The sequence below is a fragment of the Numenius arquata genome, chromosome 2 (assembly GCF_964106895.1).
Source record: "Numenius arquata chromosome 2, bNumArq3.hap1.1, whole genome shotgun sequence".
Classification (NCBI taxonomy): domain Eukaryota; kingdom Metazoa; phylum Chordata; class Aves; order Charadriiformes; family Scolopacidae; genus Numenius; species Numenius arquata.
In genome coordinates this window covers 4,690,891-4,704,158 of record NC_133577.1, presented here as the reverse complement: position 1 = coordinate 4,704,158, position 13,268 = coordinate 4,690,891, and the positions used below count along the sequence as shown (strand labels likewise).

Genomic DNA, 13,268 nt, shown 5'->3' with positions numbered 1-13,268 from the left:
TTCTGAGTCAAAGCCTTACCAATGACCTTTGCTGCAGCGTTCAAAGGGGGCAGATTTGGAAGAGGCTCTTTGGGGATTGACAGTCCTTTGAGATTCACATGATTCTAGCAAACAGTAATTTAAAAAAAAAAAAAAAAAAAGGGTGTAATGCAGAGGTCTTCCCACATACAGGATATTACCATTGTGCATATGAAGCGTGTTCTAAAACTAGGCTGCCATCTAAGCTTTAATCTTAGTGATTTGATCCCGGGGGTCTTTAATACACGCTTGCTTCATTAGCACCTTTAGGGATAATATATTTCCCCAATGGGAAGTGGATTTCAGAGTCTATACTGTAGTTATTTGAGATATGAGAAATAATCAATGACTTTTATTATCTTTACGTTAACATAACACATTTTTTTCCTCTTTTTTAATCACCCTTCCAGCTTGTAGGTGCAAATGGAGTTCGAAACATTGATGGAAAACTCCGTCTGCAATTATATTACCCACCTCCAAGGACAAAGTCACATTTGAATGTTGTTGAGGTTTATGACTGGTGGGCAAAATGTCCTAGAAATCGTTACCCATCAACTTTATATGTAACCGTACGAGGCATAAAACTTCCAGATCATGTAAGTTAAGTATTTAATGTATAAATATATTTGCAAATATACAGAATTTTCTGTAGGAATTAGTAACTAGCTAGAGTGCGTGTGTGTGTTTTTATGCATCTATATAAAGGCTGTACTTGTATGCAGTATATAAAATAGCTAGCATATAACTAGCCATAATAAGAACTTTGCATCTTAGGATACATGTTCCAAACTCAGCCCTTCGTAGCTGTATTTAAAAAATTGGATGTAGTTTTCCATCTGCAACTTTGCATACTTTGCCATTGACAGTCAGAAAACTTTGAGGGTACATTCTTGCAGTGATATTCCTTCTCATTAGGAGAAATGGCATTTTAAGTCACTGGACTCGTGCAGGTGTGTAAATTCTGTAAGTGAGAGAAGATGTAAGTCACTTAACTCTGATTTCCTGCACCCTCAAGCTATAATGAGTCTTACTTTTTCTCAAATGAAAGCTCCTTTAAAGACAGACTTACATTGGTATGTTCTGAGATGTGCTTTCAAGATAAATACAGCATTTATTGTTCTACAATGTCAATTAGATAATTTTCCATATGTATTTGCAGTTGTCATAAGTCTTTCTTCTGCTCTCTGTTCATACAATCAAGTGTGATCTGTGGAAGCATGGTGAGATGTGGTCCAAAACCAAGCTGTTCTGTGGGATGAGTTCATATGTTTTGGGGACATTTTTCTAATCTCTATACTAGTATGACATCTGCAGATCTCTTGCTCAGTCAGCTGCTGAGGTTGTTAAGAATTCCGTGTGCTTTGCTTGAGCACACATGCTTCATCTTTCTCAAAGAGTTCTGAGCCCGTGTTCTCCATGGTCTGAATGTTTTCCTGGTATGTTTAGGTGCTGCCAGTGGTTTGTAGCTGTCCCTGTTTCACAGTCCTCTGTGAAGCTCAAGTGATGTGGTAAATTTGCGTAGTCTTTCTAAGCTGTGCTTGACTTGGATCCATTGACTACTGATATTATTTCATCCTAGTTCTGATAAATGCCAAATTTGCCAAGGCTAGGACTGAGCTCCAGATAAAAGCCATGGCATGATACAGTTTTCTATGCATAGATTTTGGCTTCCATGTAAGATCTGTTACAGATCCTGCCTTGTCTCCTGCTTCTCCAGAAGGGCCCAGATCTCCCATACCTCCTGCATGGGCTGGTAGATATGAAAATAGATGTCTTGGATAAAACAGGGCATTGAAATAGACATCTATGCGTGGACAATTGATTTGAGCTCCTAAATTGCTTTCTACTTGCATAGTAGGCGTCCAACCTCCCTTTTTAGTCACAAGAACACAGATAGTTTTTCACCCTGAAGTGGATACCTGTCAACTGTCAGCCTGGAAGAAAACAGTAATTTTGCCTGGTATTCAGCTGTGTTTTTAAAGAGACTTGTTTTAGTGAAACCAATAAGGACTGCAGCTTCTGCTTAATGGCCTCTGTGCCTTCAGCTTAAGGCTTCCCACGTATTCAACCTTGGTGTAACTTGTAGGTAAGGTTCAGCGAGTGTACTTATAGAAGTTTGGAAAGTCTATACACTTTATCTGCAATTAAAATCACAAATGCGGTCAGTCTTTTTTTCTTTACAACACTTGAACACAGTTTGTTCAATACACGGCACTGGTAATGCCTTTTGGTACCATGAATGGATTTTGTTGCCGAAGCAGGATTTTGATTTGAAGGTGGTAGGTTAATGTCACTGGAACTATTTGCATGCTGAAATGATGTATTTTATACATCACCTTCACTCATTAGTAGAGTACTAATAATTTTCACTGACTGAGATACTTTTCTATTTTTATTAACTATCAGTTATTTGAAAAATCTTTGGTACTGTCTGATTGACACAACTTTGGAAACTCAGGTTACTTTTGGACTTGCTCAGGTTATTCTAAATGAAATTTTTGCTGTGCGGTTTTCATGTATTAAGCTTTTTTCCAATCTCTGTTTTTCAGATGTAAAAATCCAATGCATTTGAAATGTACCTTTGAATCTTTTCAGATATTACACTGTTTGTTTTAAAAATGTTTTTTCCTGATACTTAATTTTGTTTACCTTAAAGGTTGCTCCCTCATTCCGCTCTATGATAGCTGTTCAGCAGGAACAAGGTAGTGCAGCACTGGGTGAGGTCCAAAGAGAGCGATCTAAAAAATCATGTGAACTTATTCCAGAGGAGAAGAAGGAGCCAATTAAATGGACAAGATTGCCTGGGCAGGTGAAGTGTTTTTATTTGCTTCTTAAAGAAAAATAATTTAAAGACATACTATCTTTTTATAACTTTATGATATAAGTATTATGAAGCAAGTCATTCATTAAAGCAAATTAAATAGTACACAAAATACAAAACATAAGGAACTCTCAGAAATAGTAGAGGATGCTTAGCTTCTTACCAAATGTGCAGGTTTTAACCATTTTTTCCCCAGAACTGTCAGGTGTTTTTATATCCAGAATTTTCTAGGAATTTGAAAGAGTAGGGCTATTCAGGTAGTGAAAGTAAGACAGGAAACCAGTTCTCAGATTTCAGCTTGATTGGAAATAGGTTTTCTTGTGGGTTTTTTTTTTTGTTTTGTTTTTATTCCCTCAGTTAAAGTTATTTTTTTTTTTTACAGTAGAACAGAATTAGGAAGGAGCTTTCATTGAAGAACCTTATTAAGAAGGTTCTTGATGACTTCATCAGTAATCTATTTTTATACTTTTAAATGTAGATGAATCTGTTTATACTAGTTTTTCATTCACAAAGGTAAATCAGGTTTAAGTTAAATAATCACGTAACTACTCTGGGTATTTTAATTACCCTTAAACTTTGAATTTAGTTCTAGAGAAAAAGCCCTTGGGTGAAAAAGAAGTAGTATTTTGGGAGAGAGGAAGGGGGACTGTAATATCTGTGCAATTTTTTTGAAATGCTTCATCTCCGGTTATGTTTTAAAAAAAAAAAAAAAATCAGTAACTGAACTAGAGATGAGGAATGCTAAAGGTGATTTGGTAGACCAAAGGCTCTGAGTTCACACTGCGATCATTGTCACAAAAAGTTGTACTTAGACTCCTTGGACAAGCTTGACTTACAGTCTAATGCTGCAGCTTACATTATTGACGATAGTCATTATTAAGCACTTCTTAAGATTAAGGAAATTATTTCCATTTTAAATTTTCTTTGGTGTTTAAATTTGCTAGTTGTTTGTAATAATGGGGCAGAAACGAATATACAAACTAGATGTAGCCTAAGTTATACACCAGAACTGTGTGTGTTTTTAAGGTTGAATTTTTCTTTTAAATTCAGTAATTCACTAGCTTTTATAAACTTATGCATGACAGGAACTAAGAATGTGTTTTAAGCAGTGGGTAGTTAATATTCGTAACAGTGTAATCCCAATTCATACCTGAAAAGCTAGGTTTGCCGCATACCGAACAAGCATCTGTTTTCGCTGCGAGGCGGAGATATGGGCTGTTTCTGTATTCGCTTTTCTCACGATGGGAAAACACTGGCAGCAGCGTGTGCAGGAAGGAATGGCTATCCCATTCTTTGTAAGTTAAAAATATATATTTTTTTTTTTTTTCTTATAAGTCATGTAGTTTGAAATTCAAGGCCGAAAGATGTATTTTTCAATTGTGTTTTGTAAATTGCTTTAAAGAGCATTGAGGAAAATGCTCTTTCTGTGTTAAATGGGCTGGAATTGGCTTTTCACACATGGTTAATGTACATACAGTTTACTGGTATGAAATCACACTATGTCGGCACAGAGGCCTAACGGAAATACTAAATCACTTTGCAAAAGGAACATACCTTCTGATAATAAGGTTTTCAGTGAAATAGTTTTTCCACCCTCCACCATGTGCTTTTTGTGTTTTTTCTCATAACCTGTCATGAAAGTAACATACCTGGAATACTGTCATCTCCAGATTGACTAGTGGAGGCTGCTGTCTTCCATGGTCCAGTTCCATTCCTTATTAGTCAAACTTGGGGTGCTTCTTCACGGTAGCCTCAACTGCATAGTTCTTAAGCCCTGCATAAGAATTTTGGGATTCAGAAAGAACAGTATTTTAAGTGTAGTAAATGTTTAAATGCAGTGAACAGTAGGTCTAGATTCCTTTATTACACAGCCCCAGAAAACTTCCTCTGTGTTAATCTATTCCAAAGATTGGTTGGGTAGCTGTCAAAATTAAATAATAAAAAAAAATAATCCTAGTCTGGTTCTAATAATTTAAAGGAAGTCGACTGTTTCTTAAGGGTTAAGACACTTGTGACATCCACGAACCACTAGATGGAAGTATACGCTTGCTGTCTGTGTGTATCTAGCAACTATTTGATCTTGTTCTCTGAAAATGAGAAGATAAAGAACATAAATTGACTTATGCTAGCAGAAATTTAGCCCAAGATTAGACTAAACTTTGCACTAATAATTGCATATAATTGATTGTAAATACTTACAGGATTTTTATTCTTCCATTTAAACTTCACTAGTGTATGAAATTCCTTCTGGACAGTTCCTGAGAGAATTTTATGGTCACCTTAACATAGTGTATGATCTTTGCTGGTCAAAAGACAATCAATACCTTCTTACTGCATCCTCTGATGGCACTGTCAGGTCAGTATGATGAAGATGTTCTGGCAGATAACATCAGAAGCACTAAAGAAAGTGGTCCAGTTTCTTTACTTACTTAAAATGTGCTATGATGTTTTAATTAAAGATTTAATTGCAGTGTGAGTTACTGTATAATATTATAAAAATAATGATGGAGTTAATCACTTGTGCTGTATTTACTATATTAGTTTCAAATATATATGTATTTGAGACCAAAGCTTTTCTAAGCTTTCCAACTGTAGTGTCTAAATCTATAGTGCAGCAAAAAAAAACCCAAAAAACTTTCTTTCCAAAAGTCACTGAGACAGTTGGGATTTTCTGTCCTTAAGCAGAACCCTCAAAACTGTAGAAAAACATGAAAGTATGGTTGTGACACTACACAATTTTATTACGAGCAACTTCATAGGTTCTTCATAGAACTTCATAGGGCTTTTTTTTTTTCCTTTAGCTCTTCAGATGCCTATCGCTTCTTTCTGTTATGCAACTCAGTAATGCTACAGGCAGTTGCATCATTAAAACGCCAGAAGAATTGTTAAATTGTATGTGTGGAACTATTTTCTTTTTTTTTGCTGCTTATATGAAGGAATAAAAAGAATATTTTAACATCTTAGCCCATGTTTTTGTTTTTTATTTGGAAGCAGATTAAATAGTATTTGTTTATATTGAATTAAATATCAATTTCAGTCACTTATGCTACCTATAAGAAACCTCAGCTGTTCCTCAGTTCTTAAATTTGTGGCAGCAAGTTGAAACTCTAGTGGTCGGCCTCCTTTTCTGTGTACTCTGCATAGTCACTGAACGAGTTGTTAGTTCCCGTATTTGTTGACCGTTGCCTTAAGCTCTTTAAAAAGTCTCAGTGTAGGCAAGGAGTTTCTGCTTTTTCCCTTTCATATTGGGAGCATTTTGCCGTTGAAACGTGGTAGAATTGAAGGATGAGGCCCAAAAGGCGCCCCATCGCTTTGAAGTCATTATCAATTTATTACCTGGATTATGTCTCGGACTGTGTTCTGAGGCAATTGAAGGGAAATTTGGGAGCTAATGTGAATCCTTCATTATATAGTGTTTTGTGTGTTATACTTGAGCCTTCCCAAGCTCTAGTCCCACATTATTTGAGTGCAATAAATTAACCTTTATATTGTTAGAGAAAAACCATTCTAAAAGATAGACTCCTTGTGACCTTTGCACATTAAGTTTCAAGTTAATTGCTATACTCTAAGGGATTGCAATTTTGTCATGAACTCAGCTCACAGTAAGCTTACAATTCCTCAGTAGCCACCAGAAGTAGTCACTCCACCTGGAAGGGTGGCACTCAAACAATTAAATTCCATGTTGTAACTGAGCGCACTCTGAAATGTGCTACCCACATGTATTTCATGATCCGGGTACCATTCCATTCTTTATGGACTCATCTTTGGGGAAGGCTCAATAATAAAATATATTAGCATCGAACAAAAAAAAAACACTTCCTAAGAAAAATCTGATCTTACAGCGATGTGTGGTGAAGGATAGGAAATAGATGAATAGTACGAACTGAATTTATGTGAAGAAAACATCCTTGAGATCACAATCACTGTGTGGTAGGTAGTTGTTGTGCTTTCTGGGGTTTTATTTATATTTAGTGGTCCTGGATTTTCCTCTGTGGGTTTTTTGTTCTACCTTTTTTTTTTTTTTTTGCCTTAAATGAATGATACCTCAGAGGATCTTAATAATTTCTTTATAACTCCCAAAAGAAGGAAACATCCATTCTATGGAATTCTTTATGTGTGTTTTTAAATGTGCAAAATACTCATTAAGTGTGCAATTAGTCATGAATTTACTTTGAAGATGGAGTGCTATGCAAAGTAGTAAATGTATCTTAACTCTTGTTAGAAAGTACCATATTAAGGGATTAAATGTAGGTGGAACAAAGTGGTAGGATAAAGAGGTGGTATTAAGCGTTTCCAAGCATTTGCCTCTAAAACCACTAGTACAAAACACGGCATCAGTTATACCTGTGCATGCGATAGCTTTATACAGTAGATTTCCTAACGTCCTTTCCTTTCAGAATGTGGAAAATCGAAATGCAGGCGGCGTCCGCAGTGAGAGTTTTCCCTCATCCTTCATTTGTTTACACTGCAAAGTACCACCCAGTTGCTGACTCCTTGGTCGTGACGGGATGTTACGACTCGGTGATTAGAATCTGGAATGCAAATGTGAAAGAAATCCATGGGCAGCTGTTACGGGAGCTTGATGGTCACAAAAGTTTCATCAACACGCTTTGTTTTGATGCAGAAGGTATGTATTTAGTGTTACTTTCTCAAAAGTCCTCAGTTGAAGATCAACTTGAGTGTTACTAGTTTGCTTTATTTCATAGAGGCGATGTGAAACTCTATAATAGAATATTTTTAGCTGCGTTTGCAATTAATGTGTTACTGTGATGCCTTATTTGGATGAATACAAAGAGACACATAATCTCTGATATGAATTCAGAGTAATCGGAAGAGGTAAGTGTGGAAAGGACAGGCAAACAAATGTGTAGTGATCAGGCAGTGATGACTGGGCAAATTCTCATCATAGTTTAGTTTCTATTGCCCCTATAATTAGCTATTGTTGGTTAACTGATATATTGTACATATGCAGCAAAAATAGCAGAACATAAAGCACAGATGCTACTGTTCAGAGGAGACAAATGGATCAGGATGCAGGTGAAAAGCCTAGCAGTTAGCGTAGAGAGGTAAGTTGGAAAATAGGCATGTTTGGCTGAAGAAGTAGGTAGAAGAATTAAGTACTAACTTAAAAGCAGAAAATCTGAAACCAGCTTCTCGAGAACTCTCAGAACAGAACTTCAGAACAGGAGATTGCATGATCAGAACAGTAGCAAAGACAGCTCTACCACATCGTCATTCAAAGTTACCAACTCATTATAAAGATAAAGAGATAGCAGTAGTTAGATTGTGAAGACTTTAATGCTAGACTGAAGAAGTGGGAAGGTGATGAGCTTCTTCAGCATTGACAGAGAATGTGAAAAACTGAGAGAGAAGGATAGATTTGACCATTGTGAAGAATGTTAACTTCTAGATTAACAGCTGAAAGCGAGTGATAGAGCTGTACTGACACATACTAGTGGAGGGTGGGAAGAACTGAAGATGGGTGAATGAATAAGATACTTGGAAGTGTTTGACCTTCTCTGGTATTAGTGACATCATTAGTAATGAGGTGGTTCCTCTGGATGTATTCACAGGAGTAGGTACAACGAAGATGAAAGAGTTGCATTTTTATAAAGAGTAACTATTTGTGCTTAATTTAAGAACTGTTGGAAAAGAGTATTTGTTCTTAAGATGCTCTCAGTGAATGTATAGGTAAGCATTAGCCTATCGCGTGAAGCTCATTGAACCAAAAATGCTCAATTTTTTGCTGGTTCTAGAACATAAGTAAAAATGAAAAAACTGAAGTCATATACTGGGGTGCTGGTTATTCTTTTATGTGCTGAATCCAAATCTATGGTATTGATTTATGTCATGTAGTATGAGCAAAAGAGAGGCAAGAATTGGTGTTTGCCTGTTCACAAAAAAAAAATAGAAAAAAATTGTTTCTTGTTCATACATCCTTTTCTGTATTTGTTCTTTTGTGTGATATTCTTCTACTTATAAGTCGTTATTATTTCACAGGGCTCCACATGTTCTCAGGAGATAGCTCAGGACTGATAATAGTTTGGGATACATCTGTCAAAGGAAGTTCTCAACACCTGTTTCAGCACTGGAGGGTTAATAAGGTATCCAGGTTTCTTAAACTAGCATTGTAATTTTTATTTGAACTGTTTCAAATCTATTAATTTGATTTTAATAAAAAATTTCATATACGTTAAATTTTGTTTAACTCAAATGGTGTATTTTCTTTAAATAATGCTACTAAAAAGGTGATAAACCATGCTGTGATTCACTGCGTTAAAATTTGTTAATCGTCTTGCAACTTCAGGTTTTTTTAGATATATAAAACATGAAAATGCTTGAGGTTTAATAGCATTGTATTAACAGATAAATGCTAATGCATTATCTTTGTTCCCCTGGAGACAATAAAATAGATCACAGGCTTTACAAATCACCTTTGTTCGTACCTTAAGATGCTTAATGTTCAGTAAGCATTTCTGTCATCGGCTGTGCTTCAGAAGTTCAGAGTCGCAGTAGGATCTGCCTTGTGGTAGTGAGAAGTTGATTGCTTGGCATGTAATGCCTTAATATAGGAACAACCTTTTTCCTTAACCAAATACGTTAAGAATGAAGTGGGCAGAAAAAGAATAATGCAAGAGAAAAGTGAATCATAATGTGTAAAAACGTGAATTTTAAAACAAAGTTGTTTGTTTGTTTGTTTTTTATACTTTATTTTCCTTCTTTCTGTAGGAAATAAAAGAAAATGATATTAAAGGAACACCAATAAATCATTTGGAGGTGCATCCAAATGGAAGGCGTTTATTAATCCACGCCAAAGACAGTACCCTGAGAATCATGGATCTCAGAATGTAAGTAGATTTTTGGTGACCAGTGTGTATTTCCTTTTTGTTTTAAAGTTTACTTGGCGAAATAAAGTGCCATGAAACTATTGAATGTATAGTTGTGGAGAAGAAAGATGTCCTAATAATCAAGGATAGCAATACTGGGGTTAGGAAACCGTTTCAAAACGCTGCTGCATTACAGGCTTTTTGTGTGATATTGGGTAAGTCTTTTAGACTACAATATCCAAAACAACTAGATTACTTGGGAGCTCAAGTTGGCATGAAGGAGAAGACATGAGTCTCCTAAAGATTGCATTCACTTCTAAAAATGCAATCTGGGCGTGAAAATAACTTTGAAATTATAACATTTATTTTTGCATTGGTTTCTCATTGTTAAGACTCTGGGAAGAGTATTTTGACGATAAAATGAAATGAAGATTGTCATAAATACTGAAATATGCAGTGATGTAGGTATTATGGTATATTAAGCAGGCGGTGAGATATTTTTAAGTTACCTCTTAATGATTTTCTCTTTTTAAATAGTTGTGAACATGATTCTTTAATAATAAACTACAATAAAAAACAAGGCACTCACAGAATCACTTGAGTTGCTGAGGTTGGAGAGTGTCCAGTCCAACCCCAATAATCAAAGCCCGAGAGATGTTATGCAGGCTTTGTCCAGTTGGGTTTTGAATATCTCAAAGGATGGAGAGTCTGCAGCTTCTGTGACAACATGTTCTAGTGTTCATTCGCCCTCAACGTGAAGGAAACTTCTTCTTAATTTTAAATAGAATTTCCTATATTTCAATTTGCGTCCATTCCCTCTTGTCCTTTCTCTGGGAGAAACTGAGAAGAGTCTTACTTCTATCAGTTACACGCATTTATAAGATGCACCTGAATATTCTTTCCTGGAAAGTCACATTAAAGATATGAATGCTCTTTCTAAATAATCATCCCTAATTTCATGGGGATGAAATCCTTGCCACACAAAAAATCAAAGGTCCCTGGTGTTCTACATGAAGTTACTTGGGGGAAATACCTCTTTACACTCTCATACTTTACTAAAGTACACTCTGAGGAAATCTCTCTTAAATATATTGGGTTGGATGTTTGAACTAGCTGAAGACTTTCCGGTCTTATAGTGCACTCTTCATCTTTACCTGTAAATGAGAAATTATAATGAACGTGCTAGAAGGGTGAACTGTCCACTCAATCAAAGCCTGAAATCTGTGTATAATAGAGAGAACCTGTAGTTTTTGAAGTGTTCTTCTATCACTAACGTTCCTAAAAGTGCAGAGAGTTCTAATTTGAGAGAGAAAAATGGACATGCATATGAATCTCTAAGAAAGGGTTAATATGGTATGCCATTTCACAATTATTAAGCCAGTTTATCTGTAGGGACACACCATCTCCTTCTGTGTCCCACACCTTTGGCCATGTATTCCTGGCATTTCCTTTTTATCGGCTCTGGAGATCTTTTGATGCGGAGTAAGTCAGATTGGTGAACTAATCCGACTGAAAATCAGCCTACAAATACAAATGATTAATTTTCATTTTAATCAACTATCTGATCCAGCTCATCTGATAGCTGCCCAAACGCTAGAGAAGAAATGAGGGAGAGCCTGGGAAAACGAGGGTGGAGAGGACAGCGGCAGGACTGCTGCTTTGACCACAGCCCACAGTTACATTGGCTTAAATCTATCAATAAACCACAGGATCAGATACCCAGCAGTGATAATTTTACGCGTCAGCATTAACTGTTCATTCCCTGCATGAGAAAAGAGGGGGTGGAGGTCACAGATCAACACAATTCACTTTGATTGACAGCTGGTTGTTCTTAACTTTCCTCTTTCAACTCGCTTTTTTGATCTTTTTGGATAATGCTGTTGTCCTGTCACTCAGGTATGTGATCAGGGATTTGGTTTTGGTTCAGAGCTCTCCTTAGGGTTTCGTATGCAGGTCAGTTTTACATCTTGCAGAGCTCTTCTATATGACATCTCAAAGATACTATCTGTCTTATTCACGCAGCTCAAACTCTTACTAGGGCTATTATGGTCTTGCACTGTGATCGTTCTCTTTCACTTGATGCCTACAAACTATTTGACAGTATTTCATTAGTAGGTCATTATTACTATGCTGAGCAGTAGTGTCTCACTGAAAAAAAGATAAGAATACCTAAGTAACGCAATATTAAGAATACTAATCTTAATAGTAAATCAACAACAATGTCTGAAATTTGTTAATTCTCCTGCTGGTTTTCTATCCAAAAAGACATTAGTCTGAAGAGCTAAGGAGAGTTGCTGGATAAATGTAAGCACTACTGGGATGTAATCAAGCTCAGGATGCATAATGAAAACTTTTTTGGTAGAGCTTGGAGTAGTAGTGCCAATTTTCCAATTTTTTGCAAAGCCCAGGGCCAAGAAAATGCAAATCACTACATCTATATCCATTCTCTAGATTTGAGCGTTTCTATTTTCTACTGAAAGGCAAGGATGTACGCTTTCATCTATAATTTCAGGTGCATTATGAAAGGCAGGGAAAAGAAAGGGCTGCACTCTGCAAAAGGTGGGTGCTTGCATATCTTTTTGGGATGCAAGGTGCATTTTTCTGAGGAATAGAGAGGGGGACTACAAATAAAAAGTTAGATTTGTCTATTTTGAAAGTATCTGCTACATTTGCAAAATATTGTTTATCTTTAGCTTGGCTACAAAGAAATACATAGGGGCCACAAATTACAGAGAAAAGATTCACAGCACCTTAACGCCATGTGGTACGTTCCTAATTTCTGGAAGCGAAGACGGAAAGGCTTATGTTTGGAATCCAGAAACAGGTAACTCATTATTTTATGGTCTTAAGCCAAGTTGTTGAGACTGAGGAGGGAAGGGGTTTTGTAAGCTTTATTGAAACACTTTTGATGTGGAATAAAAATTCAGTTAAATCTTGAAGCCTTAGCTTCACCTTTTAAATAGCTATTATTAATCTCTAAGATTTAATTCTCTAGAGGAAATGAATAGGCAGAGGTAGCGTTTGTAATATCCAGAAGGGATGGAGCACCTTAAGCTCAGCTTTAGACAAACCAGTCTTTCTGTTGCGTTTTTTGGATTTGGGAATTAGGCTTTTGTTGAGAAACCACTTCATCTGTTTCCCAAAGGTGATCAGAGACTGAATATTTTTGGCCTTTGGAATATAAGGTTTCTTCATGAATTATTCCCCAAACTGAGTAGTTTCAAAGTAGCTACCAAAATCTTTCTGGAAAAGTATTAAGCAAATGTAAGATAAAGACTTTGTCACCTTTGTTGCGCAGTGAGGTAAAAGGGACAAAAGTAACAGTCCAAGGTAGGAGAACACACATTTTGGTTTTGATGACATTATGTTTTTTCTCCAATTATGATCTAAGACATAAATACTTTAAAACTGGCAGCTAATCAACAGTTCAGTTCTGAATTTCTTTCTACATTTCTAACTGTATTAGCTCACATCTGTGCCACTACATAATTTGTCTGAAAACTTTAAAAAAAAGTAAAAGTAAAAGGAGGGAGAAAATTTGTTAATAGTATGTTTTCACCAAGATTTGACTGTTGCTTACATACTGTACTTGCGTTCATAAT

General features: G+C 36.1%; 1 protein-coding gene across 1 annotated transcript in view; it reads left to right on the top strand.

Moving 5' to 3' along the window:
- Positions 1-13,268, top strand: part of AHI1 (Abelson helper integration site 1) — a 93,581-nt gene that overhangs the window by 17,253 nt on the left and 63,060 nt on the right. Inside the window, exons 9-16 of the mRNA XM_074144651.1 lie at positions 429-614; positions 2,675-2,827; positions 4,002-4,134; positions 5,072-5,195; positions 7,237-7,466; positions 8,840-8,943; positions 9,569-9,687; positions 12,360-12,490. Of these exons, the coding sequence (XP_074000752.1) occupies positions 429-614; positions 2,675-2,827; positions 4,002-4,134; positions 5,072-5,195; positions 7,237-7,466; positions 8,840-8,943; positions 9,569-9,687; positions 12,360-12,490 (1,180 nt within the window). The remainder of the gene's footprint in view (positions 1-428; positions 615-2,674; positions 2,828-4,001; positions 4,135-5,071; positions 5,196-7,236; positions 7,467-8,839; positions 8,944-9,568; positions 9,688-12,359; positions 12,491-13,268) is intronic.